Genomic DNA, 26,149 nt, shown 5'->3' with positions numbered 1-26,149 from the left:
CTTTATCCTTAGTGCCTAGTAGTGCTTCATTCAAAATTCTGAGATAGTATTGATAGCAATGTCTTACAATTTCTTTACTCTGTGTCTTTCTCCTAACACATCTGTGAGGCAATCCAGAGCAGTGCTTGTATGTCTTTATTGGCTCATTCTTAGAATCTGCTGTGGTGGCTGGTATCTAGAAGGGTTTAACTTACGCTTCCTGGCAGATTAGGTAAGGCCATAATGACTTAACTTTCTTTTCACTGAAGATCCAGTTCAAGGGTAAGATGAGGCCAAAATGTTGAGTTGTGTCAGCACATACACTAAACTCTGAGCCATGTGACCATGTAACCTATCCTTCTCAATTCAGCCAAGTAGAGTGAGAGCTCCAACAACCCCCAGCAGGGTACATGGCAGCACTTTATGGAAATCATCTCCCACCAGTGATGACTAGAGCCTCCCACCAACACAGTATTTGAGAAATTCTTGAGGTAGGCCAGTAAGGACCATGGCTTCTGTGTCCTTACTGGCCTACCTCAAGAATTTCTCAAATACTGTGTTGATCCTGGCCTCTATAACTAATGCTTTGTAGTGATACTTTGAGGCACATTTTGTGGCACTGGGGGCTAAGAACCAGCATCAATGATTTGAGTTTCAAGATCTCTAATCCTGGACACTGTTCTCTATGTATTTATTTTTTCAGTAGTGGGACCTCAGTGGAATTGAGTAAATGGCTACTTGAGCAAAGATAAGTTTCCTGGATGATATTTAGAAAGGTGATCATTTAACAGAATGTGTTCTACACATCTGTGTATATGTAGGGGACACATAGTTCCAACCACTATTGAGGGGCATGTTCTTCAGCTTTATTTCCACAAACCATACAGAAACGCAGTAAGAGGCCTCCACATGATTTCTCCACTTGTAGATTTTCACAGTACATCAACAGCAAATACATTTATTATCAGGCTTCAGCCAGAATAATCTGCACCATATTTTGGCCTTAGTTTAGATGTGTGATTCTCAATGGGGGAAGTATTACCCTATAGGGACATTTTGAAAAGTAGTAAGGGTAATTTTGGTGTCACAATCCTTGGAAATTACCACTGGCATCTTTGGTAGGGTCAAAATGATTGGAAATTATCCCTTTCATTCTTGGACAAGCACCAGGGATCATAAACATCCCTCTAGTGCATCAGTAGTGCCACTGAATGAATTTTCCTGCTTCCTGCTTGGCTCTTGAATGTCCTTCCAAACATCCATGTAAATAAAAAAAAAAAAAAAACATTTATAATGATGCACATCTAGGAGCTAATTCTACTTTAATGTAAACACTTTTATTTTTTGTACTCTTTAAATATGCATTCCCAAGAAGGCAGCTACTATGTTATTGAAGGAATCTTGCCTTTTGATTTGTTCACCAATTTCACTAAGAGTTGTTCTCCATTTTGGGAAGTCACACCATTGATGCAATGCTTCCCACAGTATCTGAGTCACTCAGACCACACACCAGAATCAGCCTTGAAGCTGTTGTAGTCATGCTGACTCTACAAATATATACTGATACACTTCGTTAGCAGCTACTTAAAAATGCCAACATAAAGAAAAATACCTATCACGTTGGTTGAATATTTTCTTATTTTCCTGAAGTCTGAACATGTTCACAGGAGGTAGGTTCAAGCATGTCATTACTTTGTTTGTCTTTTAATGTAGTTGTGTCAGAAGTATTTACACATGAAAATTTATATTATTTCGTTGTAAATTTTTTTCCCTCATAGAGCATTCACTTTCTTTTCGAATGTATGTAAGGTAGGTCATACTATGTTTGGATTTTCAGTACCAAATGTTTGCTATAAAAATGGGATTTCTGAGACTGACAAGACTGAGTGACAGTTTCAGACAAACATGGGAGCAACTGGAACATAGGAAAGGATTAATTATTTGAGTACAGTGAGAAGTGATATCAAAATGGACCCTTGTTAGTGGCAGAAAGTTTAACATAAAAAAATGTAGGGTTTGCAGATTTGAAGCAGCCTACTTTTTTAGTAATGCTAATGTTTATTAAGTGCTTCCTCTATGCTGGATCCATTGCTGAGAAATGTTCTTTGTTACAGGCTCTCATGTACGGCATAGATATATGCCAATCCTCCCATTGCCTGTGTTGTCTGATGCCATACAGGCAATGGAGGCAGAGTCCAGACTAGAACAGTGTTTGCCAGCCTACAAAGCCTGCCCTCTCAATGATAACCCATTGACCAATTTAGTCTGCAGAAGACAAGCTTGAACTTTCCCCTGGCCCCTACTGGACAGGATCTTTGTTGAATGGGTAGGAGGGCATCTGACCAGCTACGGGCTCAGACTGCCTTGGTTTGATTTTCTACTCCAGCTATGGCTGCGATCTGTGGAAAGGTTGGACTGGAAGGGGATTTAGGAAGGGCAAATGTCCTGTTCAGTAGGTCTGCTCCTTTTCCCAAAGACATCTAGGGGAAAAGATATCTATTTTGAAATTATATTTATACATGAAATGTGTTTCGTCAGTTAAAAAATTCTTTCAAAAGAGATCAGCTACAGGAACCTCCTTTTCAACGTATTTAAAATCCTGTAGGCTTTACAAAAGTTCTCCAGTATGAGTCCTTTTAATTCCTTCAAAAAGACAGTTTTAACTTTGTCATTGCTACAAATTCCTTGACTGTGGCTCCTTTCCTTGCAGCAGCAAAGTGTGGGAGGAATTCCACAACCACCTACAACATCTCTGTTACTCTATTTCAGATAGAGGGAAAATGTATTCTAAACATCAGTGATGGCTTCTTCAGGGTCCTCGCTGTCTTGGGGGTGGCACTCTCCAGAAGTGAAGTTATGGAAAAGAGGCAGCCAGGCTTTGAGGAGTCCATGTGTGGCCGCCTAGACTTCCATCTGCGTGTCAAAGGGAAGTGCTGCTGTCCCATCCATGCTGTTCCCAGCCCACTCTCCCCTCCATTGCTTTGTACATGAGCAGTAGGCTCTGTTTAAGAAAATCCTTCCAGTACCCACACTTGGAGTTTTCCCTCAATCCCCTTGTTCTCTTTTCTCTGCTTTCTCAATATTGAGCCCCACATTCCAGCTTCATCTCTGCACCTGACCACTTCTGTCTGGCCACTTTCTGGAGCGTAAGACCTCCCTTCTATGTCTTTCTGTGGAGCTTTAGCTCAGCTTCTTCTTCAATATTGACTTCTTTGAGGAACTACCCCAAGACTTTCAGAACCTCACCCACTAGGTCAGGACATACCCTCTTTCCTCTCCTCCATCTCCACTGCCATACCTGGAGTTGGTGGAAGGGCCGAGCATATTCTCAGCGGCACAAATAGCTGATTGTCTGTCAGGGATTCTGTGCCCCTTTCATGGTGTAGAGTTGTAAGGACGCTTTTGCCAGCAAGGGTTTATATTTTCAGCCCATTAGTTTTGAGGTGAAGACATTAATTGTTTCTTTCCAATGATGTGTGATCTGTGCCACTTTTAAGCTGGAGTAGTTAAGAAGTGGGCCATCTCATTTTCCCTACTTACCAGCTGAAGGCAGTGGATTTCAAGGCTATAATGAAGAGTAGAGCCCAGATGGCAGGGGTCTGAGCCACTGAAGCACCACTCATCAGCAGGAACTCTTGTACTGGGTATTAGTGAGCAAGAAATAGACTTTATCATTTAAGCTACTTAGGTTTGGGATTTAGTGTGAGATCAGAGGGCGTTTCCCTAACATGTCTCCAGTTTTCTCATCTCTAGATGCTGGACTTTCATGGGAATAGCTGGAGCCTAGGGAAGTCCTCAGTCTTGATATCAGGCTTATAGGAGCACCATGTACTTGAGTCCTGCTGATTTACCTCAGTCCAGTTGCTTGCAGTCTGTAATAGTCCTGGGCAAGTGTCTTAACTAGTCCAAGTGTCAACCCCTGCACACATAAAATGACAATATTAATAGTATCTAACTCTGATGACGTGATGCATGGCCAGTGCGTAGTACAGGGATGTAGGAGTTGTTCCACACATGCTAATTGTTATATTAACACTTGGTCCTGAAACACTAGTGACTGTCTTAGAGTCAGCTCTCATCTGGAATTCCTGGTGTTAGCTCAGGTTCAAAGTACTGAGCGGTACTCAGTGTCATTCCTCAACTACTTTTGAGTAGGAAAATCCAACTATTTTTCTTTATGTTCATATTCAGTACTTCTGGCCACCAATTGAGTAGGGTTTCTTTCACATCAGGCAAGGCTCCAGTTCTCTGTGGATGACAACTGGGTGTCCTACAATTCAATTCAATTCCCACACTATCTACCTGGGCTTAGTGCAGATCCCACAGGTTGAGGGCTCAGTCCCACAAGATTACTCTCCCACAACTTTTAGACATGAATTGCAAATGGGGGGTTACCCACAACTTCTCTTTAGCTTAGCTACAAGTCTGAAGTTCCCACAAACCTGCCTCCTCAAGTTCAATCGTTTGCTTAGAAAAGATCACAGAATTTAGGAAAGCAGTTTATTACTAGATTCCTGGCTTATTGAAAAAGTATACATTTCAGGAACAGCCAGATGAAAGGAATGCACATGGCAAGGTATGGGGAAGGGATACAGAGCTTCCATGTCCTCTCCAGCCAGCTACCTGCCCAGCGTGTCCATGTGTTCAGCCTGGAAGCTAATTGAACTTCTTTGTTTTGGGTTTTTACATGGTCACGATCAATTAAATCATTAGCACTTAGTGTTAAACTTAACCTCCACCTCTTCTCCCCTCCTTGGAAATCGAAGAGGTGGGGCTGAAAAATTCCAATCCTCTAACCAAGTGGCTGGTTTTCCTAATAATCAGTCTCCAGTGTCAGGGCTTTCCAAAGTCACCTCCTTAACGTAAGCTCAGGCATGATTGAGGGAGCTTGCTATGAATAACAAAAAATGCTCCTTTTACCTTTGTCTCTCTTATCACTTAGGAAATCCTCAGGGTTTTAGGTGCTCTTCGCCAGGACCTGGGAAAAGATTGAACATAGTCGGTCCTCTGTCTGCACAGCTGGGTCCTGCATCCATGGATTCAACCAACCTCAAACCAAAAAAAAAAAACTGCAGGATTTTTTTTTCTTGTCATTATACTGTAATCAATATAGTATAATAACTGCTTAACATAGCACTTAGATTGATTTAGGTGTTGTAAGTAATCTGGAGATGATTTAAAGTATCTGGGAGGATGTGCGTAGGTCATATGTCAATATTATATCACTTTATATAAGGGACTTGAGCATCCTCAAAATTTTTGTCTCCTCAGGGGAGCCCAGGAACCAATCCCTTAGGAAAATGAGGAATGACCATGCATACATCTTATTAACCACAATGTCATAGCCTTCTTTTAGCTGGAATGAGAAGGTGGGCAGTGAACTAGAGTTTCTCTCATTCATTTTCAGTCCTAATTGTTTTCTTCCTGCTTGCCTTCTGGCATCATACTGTTGAGTCTCACTTGGTGTTTAGCCCAATGCCTGGTTCTTAATGCATAATACACAGGTCTTCCCTCATGGAAATGTAATTACTTTGGATTCTTTTGAGGCACACTTTCCAAACTGAGAAAGGTGGCAGTGTGCAAGAGGAAGCCAGAAACACACGCTTAATATGGCATTTGTTCCTGGAACATCAATGTAACTCAAGTTTAACTAATGTTGAAATAAGTATGGACAGGCTGTGTTGTACAGTAACATGCAAATTTTATTTGTTTATTTACTTTATGAAAAAACATGACATTTGCTCACCTTTGTCTAGGGCTGCTTCCTGGACAATTGGAGAAACTGCTCTAAAACCTGTAATGCTCCTTACTGAAGCAGAGTGATTTTTGCTACCCATTTTGATGCTATAATTTAGATCCCCATCTCACCTTACTGCACCAACTCTATCTGGGACATTTTGGTGGTGTTATTTTCTTTTCTCTTCTCTGGAGTGGATAGTTGAGTAATTGAAAATAATTTAGGTGGGGAATATGATAGGGCAATCAGTCCTAGATTGAGAGAGTAATTCTAGAATATTTGAGAAAAATTGCTCACATTTTTCTGTTAGCCAAAAAACAATTTAGTCAAAAACTTTACCCAACTCCTAATGAATATTAACAGTAGAAATAGTCAATAAAATTAATCTGATAAGGAATAAAATTGCACATGGTTAAATCTACATATGAAAAATTTGTGCTGGCAGTATTGGACTCAGTAGCAAGACTTATTGCAAAAGAGAACACACAATAGTTGAAGCTGTAATTGATAAGTCTCACGTGACCAAAGCTAAGAATTGATTTGGATGAAAATTAATTTTAGTAAAACAAACATACAAATAGAAAATAATGAAAATACTTAACCCATACCGATAGGAATTTATCAAAGAGGTAACATGACTTAATAAATTTTCCTCTTGAAATATAATTAGTTTTGGAATAATGCTAATTTTGTGATTGCTTTTTATCTCTGAATCAATAAATTTCAATGTTTAGTGTTTATTTTGTAATGTGAGATAAAATTATTTCCAAGGACCAAAAATGATGGCATTGAAACGATTTACTGGGTCAAAATGATGAGATCAAAATTAATCAAAACAGTGGGCCAAAGTATTCTGAACCTTTGGCTTACATGTAGAAGTTTTCCAGTAAAAGTTAATAACCAAAATCCTCCTGCGTATATCTGTGCCACCCACTGTACAGTGCAGTTCCCATGTAATATTTCATGAATCCTTAGGATAATCTGTGTGGTAAGTGTTAGTGCCTCTCTATTGCAGATGTAGAAACTTTATGTCAGCCTGTTTACATAGCTCATCTGAAAAGACCCAGCTTTTTATAGGTCTGTCTCCTAAGCCTTCAATACATTTTACCCCACTGCCACCTGCTTACCGACAATTCTGGGATAACTCGAAACCCTAGGGCATCATTTCATTCATTGCCTCAATTCAGTTAAGTAAGTTGTGGTTGAATTACACTACTGTTCCCAATAATTTGCTCCAGTCATTGTAGGAAGATTATATAACCATGTCTATTACTATGTGACTTCTTGCAGATTCTCCTTGTGTGAGGAGTTTTGTGCCCCGCCTCATGACGTCTGCCTTGATTGCTCATGACTTACTTTGACCAATAGAAAACAGGCAGTAATGACCTGTACTAAACCCATGCAAAACCTTTAAGAACAATTGCATGGTTTGTCATTGCTCATTTACCTCTACACAGGGTCTCTCAACCTCACTGTTAACATTTTGGAATAGATAATTCTTTGTTGCTGATAGAGATGGGGTCTGTCCTATGCATTGAAGGATGTTAAGTAGCATCCCTAGCTTGTACCCACTAGATGAGAGCAATATCCCTCTCTCAGTTGTGATTACCAAAAATGCCTGGAGACACTGATAAATATCTCCTAGAAGGTGACATTATTTCTGGTTATGAACCACTACTCTACCACAATAATGATATGTCCCATAGGAGCTGTTCCTTTATCCTCCATTCCATAATTAAAAAAAAAAGTGGTGTGCTGACCCACTTTTACATACATATATAACATGTATGACAAATCAACCTTTTCTCTTGTCTTGGAGATTTTAGGGTAGGTTGTTAGCACAATATAACCTAGTGAAAGCTGATTAATACTATATGTAGAGGAAAGAGCAGGGTACATTAGAGGTGGTCATATCTTATTAATATTTTAAATTAGATTAGAATAAAATAGACTATCAGCACATAGCTGTTATTAATATAAAAAGTCAGTAGCAGTTAAATAGGCAACATAACATTTATTTATCTTGTATGATTCCTCCCAAATGGAGTTAATGAGTTGGGAAAATGTCTGGTTTTCCATTTATATTTGGTTGGTTATTTGTCTCTTAAAATTTCATAGGGGCATGTTGGATCTGGGGGTTAAGGGTAGTGGCAACAAGAGCTCTTGGGGAATCGGTGGAAGATACCCTAGGACTGGCAGAGGTGGGGCTTGCCCTGACTGCTGCTGTTAGCTGGGCTACATTTCTTAGAGGCATTAGACTCAAGAGAGACTTTAGGAAAAGTCCCAAGAAAGATCTTTCCATTACTCAGGAGGAATCACTGAGTTGTCCACACCAGGAAAAGTCTGGTTTTATCATGTGGGGAGTCAAATCATGGCATGTATTTACACCCTTCATGAAAAGGCAGTGCAGTATGATGACTACAAGTGAGAGGTCTGGAAATGGGCGGTTCTTTTACAGGCGAATGAGTTTAGTTGCTTGACTCTGTGCTTTGGTGTTTCCATCTAAAAATGGGGATCATAGTGGAGCTATATCACTGGTTTGTTGTTGAATTAAGTTAGATAATTAATAGATTTACACTGATGCTACAGTGGGCATGTGGTATGTGCTCAACAAATGCTAGCTACTGTTCTTACTCTGCATTTGAAAATGGGGATGGTAGAGGCACCCACCTCACAGGACTGTTGTGAGGATTGAATCAATTAGTATATATGAAATGGCCAGAACAGTGCCTTCCATACTGTAATTAATAAATGTTAATTGTTATTACTGCTAATATTATTATCATCTCAGGGAAATCATCACATTTTAAAATCCTAGCACAGCGCCAAATTTAAAAAGCTGCTCTCGTGTAAGTGTTTTCATACTAATGCCATGTGTTCTTTATTTCACTTGTAAAGTACATGGTAATGCTACAGATGTATAGGAAGTCTTTCTCCCTATAATAGCAGAGCTCTAAAACTCTTCAGATGCTACCCCTGTTTTTGCATATCAGTGTTTTAATAAAGTCACATTTGAATATATGGCTTTCTTTAAGGACCAAAATAAATGCCATAGGTGCCCATTGCTAATGTACAGTTGAGTCTCTGGTATATTTATAGGAAGTGAGCACTGGCTTTCTTTTATAAATGAGAACATAGAATCTTAGAAAAGTGTTGGGCTGAAAAATAAGAGAATCTCAAATGTGACCTGGAAAGGAACTTAGAGGTCTTCTATTCCAATCTCCTCATTTTATAGGTAGCTCAGAGAAGTTCATTGAGTTGCCCATGGTCAGACAGCTGCTGAATGGCAGAACAGGAACATAATTGTTGACTATTGTTTATTTGGTGATAGGGTATTGGATTTATTGAGGCCATATGGGTTGATGGAGCTGGAACTTTAAGCCAGCTTGGTGCTCCATCCAGTCTGGCTCTAAAGGGTCCCCTCAGAGTCTAGGTGAGATGGCCAGTGGAGAGTTCCGGCATAGAGCAGAGCCTAACCACCACCAAGCAATGTCATACTCTCTTTTGGTCTTTGGGCACCTACAGGATGTAGATAGAAAAATAATATATTCAAAATTAAAAGACTGGAGACCTACCCCTGGCTCTTTCTGCCCACCACAACCACATTTCCTGAGACATAGTCTACATATAGCGACCCTTTTTAGTACACAGTTCTTTTGAGTTTTGACAAATGCATACAGTCAGGCATCATCGCCACAACCAAGATAGAGAGTAGCTATGTAAGCCCCAAATGTCTTTGTGCTTTTTCTATTCAGCTATTTCCCCAACCTTCAGCTCTTAGTAACCACTGGCCCATTCTCTATCCTCAAGGCTTTGCCTTTTTCAGAGTGTCATAGAAATGGAATCGCACTGTTTGCAACCTTTTAAGTCTGGCTTCTTTCACTTAGCAGAATGCAGGTCTGTGGATGAGCTGACCTTCTTCAGCCTCAGTGTCCTCATCTGTAAGATGGGCATACTTGCTTTGCATTCACATTGTTGTGGTTAGAAAGAAAGAATGCATGCGATTTGGAAATGCAAGTGTACAAGTCTACTCATTATTTTTGTTATGAAGTTGCCTTTTGAAGAGATTCCAGGTACAAAGGCAATCCTAATTGAAACATAAACCCTGCAGAGCCTTTGTTTGTCTGATGAGCAGGGCAGAATCCAGCATCACCGTTAAACTCTTCCCCAGCCAAAGGGCTCCACGAGCTGGTTCCAAGGCTCAAAATCTTACAGAAAACACTTACCCAATAGGGACTGTCACCAGGGAATATAGATCTCTGGCATATTATTTTCACCATACTGCTCCCCTGAGGTGTTGGGAAACTTAACCTGTCTATGAAATTCTTTGATCTATTTGGATGGAAAGTGGCTTTTAAAACATGACCATTAACACTGCTAATAATTTATAATGACAATTGCGTTCTGGAAATAATATGATTATCTGACATACAGAGCACAAAACAGTTCCACAAGAAGATAGGACTTGTCTTGGCTCAAAATGCAAATGGAGGAGAGTGAAATCCAGATTTGCATTTTCTTTTTGAGTGTTGTATGATTTTGAGTTACAGAACACACATGACCGGCATGTATTCCTGGGCATTTTTTGCCAGGATGTGCAACCTGGGAGGTGAGTCTTCGATACTGCCTTCCCATCTAGTTGACAAATGGCTGGCAAACCAGCCAGACAGGTGAAGACAGTGCATAGCCAGAGAAGGCAAAAAAGCTGCACTGGGATTTAGGAGACCTGATGCTATGCCTGGCCCTACCATTAATTTTGTGACTCTGTGCTCGTTCACTTACTCGTAAAAAAAGGGGGCTGTAGTAGATTACCCTGAAGGAATCTCAAGTTCAAACGATAGAGCCCGACTCCCATCTCTCTGCGCCAGAGCAAGAGGAACAGAAAGCAGCAACCCTGAGCCGCAGAGAGAAATCCTTTAGAGAAGCTCCTTTTTGTTTCCAGCACTAGCTGAATAAGATTCCAATAAACATATTGCTGAAATGTTTGTTTCCGGGTGTCATTTTAGACTGCAAGTAGCTAAAACAGATCTGGCTTCTATATATAGATTCTGCATTTGGTTGTGTTCTAGGAGGGTTTTATTACTACGCTCCCTGGCTGACTCCCAGCTGAGCTTTTCCTTCAAGGGATCAAATTTTGGAACTAAAAAGCCAGAGAGGATCAGTGACCATATTAAGGGGTATCTCTCTGTCTCTGATAATGCTGTATGCTGCAGGTAGATGCCAGCGTGGACTGGCTCCTCTCTGTGCAAAGACTCTTAATAATAATGATGACAAAGCTAATGAAAACTGACCCAGCCCCACTATAGGAGTAAATAAAGCAAAACACTCCTGACATCATGGGCTTAAAGGAAACATCATATAATTTGGGTTGCAATGAAGCACAGATGATCACAAACAGCCCAGTCTTTAGATAAGAGGATCCAGGAACCTCTGTGGATAGTAATAAAGGAAGGGATCATGAAGAATGGGTTTATTTGGGGGAGTGGGTATCTGAATTTTACTCATGAATTCTCCAGGGGAAGATAAGCTGGAAATGAAGGGTGAAAGAAGGAAGGTGGAGGTGGATGTTGGAGGCAGAGATGCAGGGAGGGAAAGCGGAGGGAAGAGGAGTTTTCTTAAAGAGACAATGGTGAAGCCTTGCAATCGGATTTTGTAAAAACATGTCCAATCACTAAGAGACAGTCCCCCTACTGTGCGTCCTTTGTCTTCTGTGCATAAAACCTAACCTCAACCCGTTGTTATAATATCTCCTTCCTTCACCTGCCTCTGAGATTTCTTTATGGCTCTAATTGCCTTCCTGGTCTCCATATTTTTGTGCCTCACCATCTCTTTCTATTTTTCCTTCCTCCCTGTTTCATTCTTCCCTATTCTCTTCTCTACTTCTCTTTTTCAGTTCTTTCCCCTCCCAGAATCTTCTGTTTTTCGTAGTCCTCCTTCCCTCCCCCTTCCATTTCACCCCTTTCCTCCTCCATCTCTCCCCTCCCCCTCGCCTCACTCCTTTCCCCTTTCCCTCTTTCTCTACGCCTCCTTCTTTCTTCTCCTTTCTTGCCCCCCACCCCTGTGGGTCCTTCTCCCCTTCTTTTCTCTCTCCCCTTTCCCATCTCCTCATTCCCTCTCCTCCCTCTCCTCGCTTTCCTCTTTTCCCTTTCCCTCCCTTTCCCTCTCCGTCCTGGTCCTTGTTTATCTGTAAGCTTCAATTTCTTGCCTTATAGATTTACCTGCAAAACAAGACACCGCTCCTCTTGCAAAAACTGTTTAAGAAATCCATATCCTCTCCCTTCATTCCTTGGGCATTTCAGAAATGATATTCCTCCCCCAACTACCCCCAAAATAAAATGAATCCAGCCAGCTCCTGCTGTGTGTCCTTAAATCCATTCCCTCTAGCTTCGCTGGTTTGAAAGCCTGTACCCTAGAAGGGGCCTCCTGCATTTGCTGGCAACCCTGCTCAGTCTGATCGCCACAGATAGTGCTTTGGAGTGAAAAAAAGGGGGAAAAACCCTCTCCTTGGAGATTTCAAAACACATTTGACCAGCTTTCAAGTGTGTGCACTTGCGGAGTGGCAGGGTTTGGGGAAGAGGGGTAGGGGACTTGGGGTGTGGGTGTTTGTCATAAACAAATAGCAACAGAATTTATGTCTATGTAAATTTGGGTTTCCCTTGGCATGTTTGGTGTCTTTCTCCCTGGCATCAAGGGTGGGTGCTGTGCAAGTCTGACTTCTCTCACACTTTTGCTCGGGGGTGTGTATGTGTGATGGAATTGAGGAGGGGGTTGCTGTGTTTTTGATCTGATTCACTTGACAGATTATTTGAGTCCAGCCCACCTTTCCGCACATGTCAAACAGATGGGATCATTGTTAAAAGCCTTGAGAGAGCCGAGGCTGAGCGGTGGGTAAGGCAGGGAGGGGGAAGAGAGGAGGGGGGCCGAGGGAGGGAGGGGGCACCTTCTAGTAGCTTTGTGTTTTTCACACATTGGAACTGACAGGAGCCCTTCTTCTCCGTGGGGTGTGTGTGTGTTGCGGGTATGGGGCTGATGAGGGGTGGGATGGAAAGGAGAGGGAGGTGGGGTGTTGGTGGGCAGGGTTATGATGTCACAGCAAAAGTTACAACAGGAGGAAAACACAGAAATGGTTCAACATTTTTTTTTTAACTTGGGACTGCCAAGAGCTGAAGGAGAGTGGTGAGCAAAGGAATGAAGGGAGAGAGAAACTAAACTGGAAGCTTGAGTTTTGTGTAGCTTCTGAAACCTTATGAATGGATTACTAGAAGCTGAGAGCCAGGAGAGACCTAGAGGGGATGCAAGATCCCTTACACATTAAAAGGGGGAGAAAAGCAGGCGGAATTCTTCTTCCTGGCTGTGTTATCCCTCCTTCCTGAAATGAATGGTAGGAAACCTTTTTCTGAGGGTTATGGGGTGGCATGTGAGAGGGGGAAGTTTACTTCTTTTCTTACCTGAGTAGTATCTTCCCTTTACTTGAATTAAACCTCCTCTCTTCCTTCCCTCCTTTCTTTTCTGCTGTGTGTGTGTGTGTGTGTGTGTGTGTGTGTGTGTGTACACACCTCTTCTGCTTTCCTGGCTTTCTCTATGTCCCCCTCCCCAAACCCCTAATCTTTATTCTTGAGCTGCTTCAGAAAGAGGAGAGAGAGAGAGAGAGAAAACTGAGTCAAAAGTGAAGGGAGGGAAAAAGGGGCAGTCTAGGATTGAGGGATGTCTGCTTAGTAATGTCCACGTGCCTGAATTGATATCTTCTTGGGGGACTTGCATCGAGGCTCCAGTGGATTCTACATAAGGAAACAGGACACGCTGAGGATGAGATGTTTAAGATATAGCATTTATAATCTGAACAAGTCAGTTCTTAGCTGGGTTAGAGGAGTTTAGAAGATGATGAGGAGATTCAAGGCAGAAGAGGCAGTGTGATCTTACTCCAGAGTATGTGGGTTGCGTGTTTTAGATGTGGGCAACAGAAGCAGTGACTTAAAAAGTGTAAGTGGTTTTCCTTGTTACTTGAATGAAGGACCCAATGTGTTTCTCCACTGTTTTGTACCACCTGTCGTCAGACATCCTCACTTGTGCTAAGAATTCAGAACCATGCTGTGTGTGTCCATGTATACATGTGTATATTTGTGTATGTGCACATGCACTTAGAGGGTGGGGACCCTTTGAGAAAGCCTTTTGCTAGGCATCTAGGCAAACACTGCAGAGGTTAAAATCGTAACACTTTCTTCCCCATCCTTTCCATCCATTTCAAATCAATTGGAAACATGGTTGCTTGGGTCTAGCTGTTCATTTTTGTAAGTCACTTATTTTGAACATGTCATTTGTTTATTTGCTCATTCAGCATATGGTGACTTTTAGTAACTTCAGATTGAGAAACTTCTGAGAGAAAAAGATCTGCGTAGTACAAATTCATGGCATTTCCATTTAATACTTCTCACAGCAGGATAATTGATTTCTCCTTTCTCCCATGTCTGATTTAAAGTGAATTTAGGGCACTGTTCTTTTAAATCCCAAATTCTTGATCAAAGTAAGAAAAAATACAGGTTTGTGACAAAACAAAAGAAAGATACAAGGGACCCCTAAAAGGTTAGTGTGGGCTATTAGGCAGTAGGTAGGTGTGTTCACAGCAAGTGTGTGTGTGTGTGTGTGTGTGTGTGAGAGAGAGAGAGAGACAGAGGGAGAATACACACAGAAGAGTACTCCAAAACAGTATTGATTCTTTGCTATCGATTGTGTAGGCAGCAGCTGCTGAAAGAGAAAGCCCGAGATGTTTACTGGGGAAGCCAAGAGTAGCGTCTGTCCCCTGTGCCTTGGTGAGGTGGGGAGGTTTTCAGGAGGAAGGAGGGGACAGGGAGTAGGTGGAGTGATGCATTGAACTCACTAGCTTTGACATCATCATTGTCTTTAAATGAAAAGAAAAAAAACCCAAGAAGATATTTACAGGCACAGAGAAAGGGAGCCAAGGGGAGCAGGAGAGACTGGAAAGAGCAGGTCCCCTGAAGTCTATGCTCTTCTTTTTGCTCTTTTCCCCATCTCCCCAGGAACCCACAAGACTCCCAGAAGGTGAAGTCAAGAGCTCCCAGGCTCATAAGGTTATTAGAACAGCAAACTGACAACCCAAATAACTTTACGGAGACTTTCAACCTTCCAACAAGTTGGATGAGGGATTAAAAACCAACAACCAACAACCCCAAGCACCAAACTGAAGGAAACACTCTAACCTTCACGGACAGACTGGAAGTTGGTTGGGGACCTGGCTGAGGACATCGGAGAATGAAAGTTAAGTACCAGCTTGGATTTTCGTGCCCCTAGATTATTTTTGCATGTAAAAATAAGAAGATTCAAATTGTGTGTCTCTGTGTAAAAGTTCTAGCAAAATTTGTTTTAAGGTGAACTTATGTTGGCTTAAGGACTACAGAAAGAGAAGGTAATTCCGAGGGAAGGAAGAAGAGAAAGAAACGAAAATTAGAGAATAAGTTTATTTTGACTGACTTCAGATAGTGAGGGGTATGTGCTTGTGAGTGTATATTTGAGAGACTTGGCTCATGCCTGTGGGTCTCTCTTCTAGTATCACAGAGGGGAGGGATTGTTGAAGAAGAAGGAGGGGGGAAGAAACCTGAGCTCTCTGGGAGGAAATTCAAAGGAACCAAGAGGAATTAAGTTCATTCTGCAAGGACTAAATTAGGAAGAGAGATATCAAGGGAGAAGCGTGCAGGAAGCACATGTGGCAGGAAGGCGTAGAAGCCGCGCTGGCAGAGTGGTCAGCACAGGTAGCCAGCAGAGGCATTCTTGAGGCTATTTGAAAAAGTTTGGTCTGCGAACAAAACAGTTTCCCTGGTGACTGCAAATCCATTGCTAGCTGCCCCTTTCTCTTCTGCCCATCACTCTGGTGTGGTACCCAGAACTTGACTTCTGGTTCTGTAGAAAGAGCTATGGGAGGTATGATGTGCTTAAAGATCCTGAGAATAAGCCTGGCTATTTTGGTTGGGTGGGCATTTTGTTCTGCCAGCTCTGAGCTGGGCTGGACACACAAGAAATCCTTGGTTCAGAGGGAACACCTGAGTCAGGTTCTGTTGGAAGGAGAACGTTGTTGGCTGGGAGCCAAGGTTCGAAGACCCAGAGCTGCTCCACAGCATCACCTCTTTGGAGTCTACCCCAGCAGGGCTGGGAAATACCTGGGGCCCTACCCTGTGGGAGAGCAGGAAATCCACCATACGGGACGCAGCAAACCAGACACGGAAGGAAATGCTGTGAACCTTGTTCCCCAAGACCTGACAGAAAATCCAGCAGGACTGAGGAGTGCAGCTGAACAGCCAGCTGCCCTGTGGGTAGGGGATGGTCCTGTTGGGCAATCTGAGCTTCTGGGAGATGATGACACTTATCTTGAAAATCAAGGGTCCAAGAAGACTCTAGGTGGGGCTGGGACTCAGAAAGATTCGGCCATTTTCACAACTCTAAAGGAACCCAAACCAGAGACCCAAAAGAGGGGCTGGGCCAAGTCCAGACAGCGTCGTCAAGTGTGGAAGAGGCAGGAGGAAGATATACTGGGAGACTTTGATATCTCTTCACATTTCCAACCTTGGTCCAAGCATTCCCTTAAGCACAGGGTCAGAAAGAGTCCACCGGAGGACAGAACCCAAAATGGTGGAGAGGACTCCTACAGGGAAGCAGAGACCTTTAACTCCCAAGTAGGACTGCCCATCTTATACTTCTCTGGGAGGCGGGAGCGGCTACTGCTGCGTCCAGAAGTGCTGGCTGAGATTCCCCGGGAGGCGTTCACAGTGGAAACCTGGGTTAAACCGGAGGGAGGACAGAACAACCCGGCAGTCATCGCAGGTAACACCCCTCTCCTGGTCGTTCTGACATCCTGAGGGTATGGCTGGCTTTATTTCTGATGGGTTAGACCTAGGGATCAAGGATGGGAAGGAGATCCAACACAAAAGCCAGAAAGGGCTAGCCAGGGAGAGGGAAGGGCCTTTATTCATCAGCACAGCAGGATTCCAGACACCATCAAAAAGGAGATACTGACTATAGCCATCTCAGCCTCTGTATCTTGTATTGATCTCATGTCCTTTTATACATTGTGCTCGCACTCAGGAGACTTTAGTTCTCTTACTTCTCTTTAAAGGGATGGATCTCCTTGGTTCTTTGGCAAAGGAGAAGGGGTATCATACTCCATTTCTGATAGTGCAAGATGAGATACTCGGGCAACCCTGAAGGCAGATGAGAATCCAAGGACCTGAGCAATGGGTTCTGCCTGGGCTGGTCCAGGCAGTAAGGAAACAAGGCTGCCAGGTACACAGCCATCAAGTCCTGCCTGGTTTCCTTTTCTCTGAGTGCCCTGGATCTTGGCAGAAAGTTACCATCTGGTCCCGGTCCTGGAGGTCCCTTCACTTTGTCCCAGCAATCATGTGTCCAGCCCAGAAACAGTAGGGTCCCCTGGAAAAAGTGAGCATTTAGAAGCCAAGATCCCGACTCCTAGGCCTGACTGTTGTTGTAAGAAGGACCTAAAAAAATGAAACCTTGTGTAACTCCACGGTGTTGGTCAGGAGTGCTTGTCTTGTCTGGGAACATGACTTACGTTTGTTTTCTCCTATACACAGATCCTGGTTTTCATGGAAAGTCACCCAGAAAGATAGAAAAATGAGGTTAAGAGTAACTGTTTCCTGTTGCCTTCCTGGGGAGGTTGGGATGAAGCAAGAGTTCATGGATTAGAGGTGATATTTCATCATTTAGTACCTTATTATCCTTTTGAATTCTCCACGACAGAACCTAACACAAAGCAAGCTATAGTAGAGCCATATAATCTGCTTAATTTGGATTATCCACAATACTCTTTCATGTTTTCCAATCCCATTATATTGATGAGAAAACTGAGGCAATAAAAGACATGCGAGGCAGGCTGGGAATAGAACTCCAGAACAACTGAATCACATGACAGCTTTTCAAATTAAGAAAAAAATATCAGGTTACTGGATGCCTGCAAGTAAGTTTCAGACTAGGGAAAGAAGTCGGCAAGGAGGGAGCCCCTTTCAAGGGGGTGTTGCTGGAACATCCCTTCCGGACACTCTGTCTCCCTCTTTGGCTGTGATTTCTCCTTTGGAGGCTGAGATTCCCAGACTCTGAGCATTCTCAAGTCTTGTGGTTTTGCTGTATTTTATTTTTGGGTGGGAGAGGGGGTGGGGAAAAGGGAAAAAAGGGTTGGGCTCTAAGTTAGGTGGGGGAAGAGAAAGAGTAGAAGGAAATCCTTATTCTGGGGCCAAATGGAAGAAATAATGAGATGATTATCTGATCAGAGTTGGCAGCTCCACAGTTTCTCCCAGATGACATCTTCTTGCTGCTTAATCTTGCTTCCTAGTACCCATCTGTTAGGGAAACTGTGTGCTTGCAGTCTAGACTAAGACCCAGGACTCCGCTTACCCCTCCTCTTGCAGTAGCAACGTAAGGACCTGGGATTAATTCCCTGGCTGAAAAATATGAGAGAAGGATCCAACAGGAATTGATGTGGGAGGCTCTAAGGGGCTACCTCTTTGGGATACTAGAGCCCAAACCTGGGGAAACTTGACCCCTGTCCTGTCCCTCTTGTGTCCTGTCTGAGGCTCTGCATAAAGGAAAGCAGTGTCATAATTTGATTCCAGTTACAGCATTTCCTGTGGCACCTCCCACATCCCCACCCCAGGACATCTCTTTCCCTTGCCCACCTGTCCCTTGCCACCAACCACTGCCAGTACTGCCACAGCACACAGATTCTTCTCCAGAGTACCCATCTGAACTCTTTTAACCTCCTTAAGCATGTAAAATTGGGCAGGAAATCTTTTGCAGACCATCTGGCTTCTGAGTTTTCCTTCTCTTCAAATCAAAGTGGCCCTTGTGGTGTACTGGTATTTCCCCACTTAGGACTATACCAGAAAGGTTGAGGGCAGGGAATGCCCAGGGCTATCTTTTCTCCACCTATCACTCTATATTTTTCTTTAGATTTCTGTACATCAGAAAATATTCAGTAAAGATTTAGGGTAAAGGTCTGGGAAAGATGGGGGTTGGGAGCATGGTTTCATTCTTCAGGATTCTAGCAACAGGGCTCTTGAGGGCTTGGGCATCCTTGTGTATTCACTGCACTTAGCTGCTTACACTTCACGTGAAGTCTCCATGCCTGAGAACCATAATGTTTCCAAAGGCATTTGTCCTAATCTACTCATGCCTGTGGACAGACCAGCCTATCTTCCTTCTCTTACCGTACCGTACTGGCCCGAGCCAGTCACTGTCTATTCTCAGGATGGTTGACTTTCACCTATGCAGAATGACAATAGAATCATGTCCCTGGGATCCACATACAATTCAGCAGTTCTGCTGCTCCACCGGGAATGATCCAAGGTGCTGCAAGACTTGGCCCCTACACTTTTTCAACAGCTCTCAAAGCTTACCTTCTACCTACTCAACTTCAACCCAGTTTCCCAATCCTTAATCTACCTACTTGAGGGCATTTTCTCTTCGACGGAGACTTCAAGCAATGCAGCCACAGCAATTTACAGAGGAACATCCCCTTCCCCAGACCTAGATGCAGGGGTCTTAGAGGATACTTTCTACACAGAACACTAGGTGGCAGTGTTGTCTCATTCACAGGAGAGTAGGCAGCCACGTAGTGGGGAATGTCTCTGGTTTCTTGGAGGACTGTCCTGCCCTGGCTCTGGACTGCATGCATTTAATTGTCCTCTCCCAGAATGTTGTTCATAGGCATCCCTTGGGGTCAGCTTTATGCAAGTGTTTTTTTGTGGGGCTTATGTGAAAGGGCAAAAGTGGCATTTTTGGGGCTGTGACTAAGTTGCACTTTAGCAACTAGTAAAGAAAAGAAAAGAAAACTAAAGTTATCCCTCTCCCCCAACCCCCTTACTCCAAACTCCCACATTCTTCCAAAATAGAAAGTTGAATTCCAGAATGAATTGCCAGAATACATTTGTTTGGAGTTGAGGACAACACGGAGCTCTCAGGCTTTTGGTGCTGAAAGTCCCTGTGGCCCTTGAAGGGGGAAGATATGGTACCTGGGTCCCTGCAGTGAAGTCGCCTATTTCTCATAGCTGAGACAGAGCAGCCAAGGCACAGGAGAGGACTGTGTCCAACTGCCCCACTGTAGAGTCCTCCATAAGGGTAGCTAGTCAGGGGCCTGGCAGCTAAGGGCCATGTGGCCGCCTAGGAGTAGACTGAGGTCAGGAGCCCATTTGTTTGGGCAACTGGAACTGAGTACTGGACATAAGCCAAATTCTGTCCCATCTGGGTGTGTAATTTTAAGCTCCAGCACCCAACCCTGAAACCATTCTGTTCCTTTTCCTCCTTCTCAACTTCCTTTCCTCTCTTTCAACCCCAACATACACAAAAGAGAAGATTTTAATAGGTTCCTTCTCACCCATAATTGATTTCAAATGTTCCCTGAAGTTGCCCAGCTGAGTAACCACCTGCAGCTCCAAGTTGCAGGAGACTGAGTCACTAAGTCCATGGCAGAATTGGAGCCTAAGACCAGGTTTCTTCATCCAACAAATATTTATTGAGTGCCTTCCATGCAAAGCACGGCAAGGCCCTGTGGAGAGCACAAAGATGTCTACGAAACTGTCCCTGACATTTTCTCCTCTGAGGATCCGAGCGTTAGAGTATATCCCAGTGTAGAACTCAGGAGGCAGGCAGACCTGGCATCAGATTTCATCTCTGACGTTTATCAGGACTGTGGCCTTTGGCAGTCCCTTGAGCTTTTCTATACCTTGGTTTCTTCAAATGGAAAAAGGAAAAAAAAATATGTATACAAAATATCATCCCATTTACATAAAAATTTTGAAAAGCTCCAAAAAATAAAAAATAAGACAATGTCTTGCAGAGTCCTTATGATGCTCGGACAAGTGAAGTATGTAAAGTGCCCACCACAGGGCTTGGCCATTGTGTTTACTCATGGCCTGGCAGACACTAATGGGGGAGGCAGTTGGTACTGGGAGCAGCAGGTTAACCTGCTTGTCTTTGGTTCTAACCTACTAACCTATCACTTTTCCTTAGGTGGAATATTTACTTTAATTTCTTAGGAATTCAGTTTGCTAAACTGAAATGAGAATGATGGTAAACAGACTTTTTCACAATGTGGTCTCAAGATAATCATGAACACAGGTAGAGTCAAAGACCCCAAAGGGCTCATTTATTTTATTAAAAAAAAATCCATTCTTTTCAGCCTGAGCAGTACTATTTTGAATAAATTGGACAGTGGTGCTAAGTTTTTTGGAGGCCATAACACCTTTTGAAAATCTGATGAAAGCTAGGTCCACTCCCTAGAAAAATAAAAATATTCACATAGTTCACACAACATTCAGAGCTATATTAGTTTGTTCTCATGCTTCTGATTAAGACATACCTGAGACTGAGTAGAAAGGAAAGAGCTTTAATGGATTCACAGTTCCACATGACTAGGGATGCCACACAATCATGGCTGAAGGCTAATGAGGAGTAAAGTCACGTCTTACATGGTGGCAAGCAAGAAAGCTTGTGCAGGGGAACTCCGATTTATAAAACCATCAGATCTCATGAGACTTATTCAATATCACAGAACATCACAGGAGAAACCCACTCCCATGATTCTATTACCTCCTACCAGTTTCCTCCTGCAACATGTGGGAATTTTGGAAGCTACAACTCATGATGAGATTTGGGTGGGGACACAGCCAAACCATATCAGGAGACTTCTGGATTTCCTGACAACCAGGGTCTGCTGATATTATGTATGAAACCCATTGTTTAAGGCCTATATTAATAAAATTTCTTATTTATTTCTTAGTGATATCTAAGAAAAGAGATTTCACAGAATGATGAAACACCCATTCTCCCATTAAGGGAGTTTTGAACTCAGGGTGGAGGGTGTCATCCATGTAGAATATGGAACTTCATAGAAGCCAGATTCACATAGATGTGAAGAGAATATAAAAGGCAGGCCATGTGTGGGATCTCTCCCTTTACCTCATAGGACTCAATGACAGATGAAGAGGCAAATCTATACTTTTCCCAGAATCTCCCTGAAGATGTGGTTTGCATGACCTCAGTTGCTTTTTCCTATATCACAGCAAAGCTTGAAGTCAGAGTGTTTGTCCTCCAAGGACCCTGTGGAATTGTGCAGTTCCCTCCATGTTAGGACTCTGCTTCCTGGTAAGGATCCAGATGTGCAGCGAAGTCATGGCCACCTGCCCTAGACATGGATGATTCGTGGATGTGAGGGCTTGCTGTTGGTTTCTAGGGGTGGATTCACCCACAGTGATGAGTACGAGTTGCATAAGTTGTCTTGTGTGAACAGGGCATATCCCTTGATGGTTGTAAATTAGCGTCTTTGTATAGAAGGTTTTCCATGTGGCTATATGACCTCCTAGAAGAGAGAAATGTGGAAAGACTGTAAGGTATCTGGGTTAAGAAGTAAAACAGACTGTGAGTGTGACCCTTCTTCTCACAGCCTGTGGCCATGCCTCTTGTCCCTATGGGAAGTAATTTCCTCTACGTCTCTGCCTCCAGGGCCCTTCACGTGTGACTTCCTAGTGTGCATATTGCTTCCTGCCTTATTCGTTAGGTGTATGTCTCATTTCTATCTACTGGCAATTCCTCCAGAGCCAAATGCATGTCTGATTCACTTTTTTCCTTCCAAAATATCTTGCACAGTATTAAACACCCTCAGTTATGTTTGTAGAATAGACAAAATAGAAATTTAGACTGCTAACTGCCCATTAAGGATGAATAAAAGGGTGAGAGGAACTTTCTGAAACGGGAGTCTCTTTGTGGGATCCAGGGTAGTAGCTTTCAGATTTTGTTTTTGCTGCTTACAGAGGTGTCTTAGGGGCTTCTGAGGGGAACCACTGAGTGCAGAGTTCCCATTCCACCTTCAATAGGAGTATCCCTTCCCTTAACTGTTTCATATGAAGGAGGGGTCTCATTACTTTAAGGAAGTTTAATCCCCATAGCTCTAGAGCAGGTGTTGGTATATTATGGCCTATGGGTCACATCAGGTCTAAAGCTGAAGCTTGTTTTTGTAAATAAAGTTTTATTGGCACACAGCCACACCCATTTGGTTATGTGTTCTCTGCAGTGGCTTCCCTGCTAACTGGTGAAGGTAAGTAGTTGCAAAAGACACCTTCTGGCCCACAAAGGCCCAAATATTTACCGTCTGGCCCTTTGTAGAAAAAGTTTGCTAACTCATGGTTTAGAGCACTGCTTCTCAAACTTAAATGTGAATAGAAATTAGCTGAGACTATTCTTAAGATGTCTGCCATGGTAATACACTTGGCAATAGGTGCAATGAAAGTATGTCTTATACACTACAGGGAGTTTCATGGACCAAGGACCCCAAGCACTGTGCTCTGAAACACATTACTACATTTGCACTGTGGCCACACATTCCTGGGGTGGCATGGATAAAGGCAGACCAGTTCCTGAGAGGCGGTCATTGACTTTGGCTGGAGGACTCAAAAAGGCCTTGCAGGAAATTCCTTAGGCTGCACTGTAGACAACACTTCATCCCATCTTCTTTCCCTCTTTTCTTCCTTCAGGGTCAGACTTGCAGCATTGACCGATGGCTCTCCCAGCCTTTTTATGATCCCTCTATATTTCCTCAGAATTGTCTCCCCTAAGAAAATCCTACATATTTAATCCTGTCTTGGCATCTACTTCTTGTACTAACACAGCTACCTTGCACAAATGCAGATTTGGGTTCAAATGCAGATCTGGGGCAGACTGAGATTCTGCATTTCTAACAGGCTTCGGGTGCTGTTGCTGTTGCTAGTATGTGGACTGTGATTCAAGTTGCAAGGCTCTAGACTGTTGAGTCTAGGCTCCTGAGTCCAGGACAGAAGACAGCAGTGTGCTTCTGTAACAGGACAGGTAATAAATAGCTTAAACATCTCAGGCCATGCAGTCTCTGTTGAAAAAAATATCAACTCCGTTATAATGTGTAAGCAGTTGCAGATGATATGTAAACACATTGCTATGCCTGTGTTCCAATAAATCTTTATTTACAAAAACATGTGGCAGGCTAGATTTTGTTCATGAGCAGTAGTCTGCCAACTGCTTTTTCCACCGTTCTTTTTTGCTTTGCTTTCTAGTTTCACACTATGGAAAATAACTTCTACAGAGAGACTGTGACACTATCAGTGGTAGGGATATACCTTTTGTTCAAATCTAGACAAAACTTCCTAGAAATTTCTTGCAGGAAACAAATATGCTAGTTTCTTGATATGAGCACTCCAGGTAGAGTTTATTTTTATTTTTTCCCTTTTTAAAAAATAGCATATTGAGATATAACTTACTTTAAAGTTCATGTGTTTAAAGTGTACAAATAATGTGCTTAGTATTCTTACAGAGTTATGCAGTTATTTCAGTCTCATTTTAGAATATTTTAATGGCACCTAAAAGAAATGCTGTACCCATCAGCCCTACCCTCTTCCCTCCCCTGCTTTCCAAATCCATCATAGCCCTAGTTATTGGCAACCTACTTTCTATCTCTATAGATTTGCCTATTCTGTGCATTTCAAAAAAAATGGGATTATGCAATATATGATCTTTTGCATCTGGCTTCTTTCACTTGAGGTTGGTCCATGTTGCAGTATGTATTGGCACTGCATTCCTTTTTCTTGTTGAGTAATATTCCATGCATATACCACATTTTGTGTATCCAGTCTTACATTGATGGATATTTTGGTTGTTTCTACCTTTTCACTATTGCAAACATTGTACACAAGTAGATATAGTTCTATTTCTTTTGGTTAGATATCTAGGAGTGGAATTTCGGGTCACATGATGACTATGTATTTAACATTTTGAGACCCTACCAGACGGTTTTCCAAAGTGGCTACACAATTTAGCAATCCCTGTCAATGCCTGAAGGTTTGGTTTTATACCTCTGACCCTCTAAAATGTGGGCATGGTGGCTCACGTCTGTAAATCTAGCACATTGGAAGGCTGAGGCAGGCGGATTACTTGAACCTAGGAGTTTAAGACCAGCCTGGGAAATGTGATGAAATTCCATCTCTGCAAAACATACAAAAATTAGCTGGATATAGTAGTGTGTGCCTGTGGTCCTACCTACTCAGGAACCTGAGGTGGGAGGATCACCTGAGCCTGGTGAGGTTGAGCCTGCAGTAAGCTGTGACTGTGCCACTGCACTCTGGCCTGGGGAACAGAATGAGAACCTATCTTAATAAAATAATAAAATAAAATGGGCTTCTGTGACATCACTGGTGAGTATGGTTGGGCCACTGCCAGCATCTGAGGGAACCTTGGTGGTCTTGGAGACATGTACCATTGTTGCCCAATGAGGAGAGACACCTGGGGCTGTGAAGCTGAGGCCTCTGCGATCACAGGGAGTCCTTCCTAGTTGAAGTGGGTGCTCTCACCAAGCTCCCTTTTCTAGCTCATTGAAGGTACCTAAGATGGGCCTTTTCTTCCCTGAACCTTCATCTTTGGCCTAAAGCGTATTACTTCCTGTTACCTGCAACCTGGCTGAACCTTCAATGATAGGCATACAGGAAACACTCAGGCACTTAGAAGTCACAGTGTTTCAGATTATAATGTAGTAGAACCTTCAGAAAGAAAAAGAGAAGAGAAACCAAGGGGAGAAGGGAAGATGAAGCTCACATGGCTCACAGAGCCATGAACTTTCTCCTAGATTCCAGCTCTGTGTCTGGCCCCAGCTGGGTTCTTTGGCAGACTGTCCAGGGCTTGGTGTCTGACTCACATAGTGAGATCTGGGTCTTTGGGGTCATCCAGTTGTCTGGGTGCAGGTGGGGGAAGAAGAATCACTTCCAAGCAGTGGCATAGAGGAGTTTTCTCTAAGTGTGACCTGTGATTATCCTATTCATCACACTCCAGCTTCAGTGCCTGGCACCTGTTACTACCTTTCTTCTTCTGATTCCCCAATTCCCATTTACTGTAAAAGATATCTCTTCTCAGACCTTTGTATCTCAGGGAGACAATGCAGTGGATGAGGCTTTGACTGACCCAGGTGGCACCATTAGCTGCTCACCCTCCATTCTCTGGGAGCTGGATGTTCTTTCTCAGTCCACAGGAATGAGATGGAAACCCACAGAGACTCCCAGTATAGTTCTGGGGTGGAGCAAAGATTGTCAGGTTGAAAATATTCAGGAGCAACAGAGGCAGGGCTGGAAAGTAGGAATCATTTTTGGCAGCCCAAATACATCCAACAATTCTCTTGTCACCAGCAACAATTTGTCCTTTCTCATCTCCTGCCTCCTCCTTTGTGTACTTCTTTCTTGTTCCTTTGGGCTGACCATCTGATTCACTCAGAATGTGTGTGCCAGGAGCTCTGACTCCTTCTCTTTCCTGTTCTAATCCATGCCTCGAGGAAGCCAAATAAACATTTTATTTGGTGTTTACTAAGAGAAAAGCAACACCTTAGTTTGGCTCCTGAGCCTGTATATC

The 26,149-nt window shown here is 43.0% G+C and overlaps 1 protein-coding gene and 1 long non-coding RNA gene across 3 annotated transcripts in view; one reads left to right on the top strand and one right to left on the bottom strand.

The window, feature by feature from the left end:
* Positions 1–823: 823 nt before the first annotated feature.
* Positions 824–12,022, bottom strand: LOC108588937 (uncharacterized). The gene is made up of 3 exons (XR_001908024.5): positions 11,935–12,022; positions 4,900–4,957; positions 824–3,898 (listed from the first exon to the last, which is right to left on the bottom strand). It is a non-coding gene; the product is annotated as an uncharacterized LOC108588937 (long non-coding RNA).
* Positions 12,023–12,846: 824 nt separating this feature from the next.
* PAPPA2 (pappalysin 2) overlaps positions 12,847–26,149 on the top strand; it is a 283,586-nt gene continuing 270,283 nt past the window's right edge. The window contains exons 1-2 of one of the 2 annotated variants that reach the window (XM_054247490.2): positions 12,847–13,097; positions 14,752–16,546. In XM_054247490.2, the coding sequence (XP_054103465.2) occupies positions 15,643–16,546 (904 nt within the window). In that variant the 5' untranslated portion in view covers positions 12,847–13,097; positions 14,752–15,642. Of the gene's footprint in view, positions 13,098–14,642; positions 16,547–26,149 lie in introns of those variants that run through there. The other variant, XM_078356258.1, reaches the window with a different exon arrangement.

Source organism: Callithrix jacchus, chromosome 18 (assembly GCF_049354715.1).
Source record: "Callithrix jacchus isolate 240 chromosome 18, calJac240_pri, whole genome shotgun sequence".
Classification (NCBI taxonomy): Eukaryota; Metazoa; Chordata; class Mammalia; order Primates; family Cebidae; genus Callithrix; species Callithrix jacchus.
Note: the sequence above shows the minus strand (reverse complement) of the source record. Positions and strands in the feature narration are given on the sequence as shown.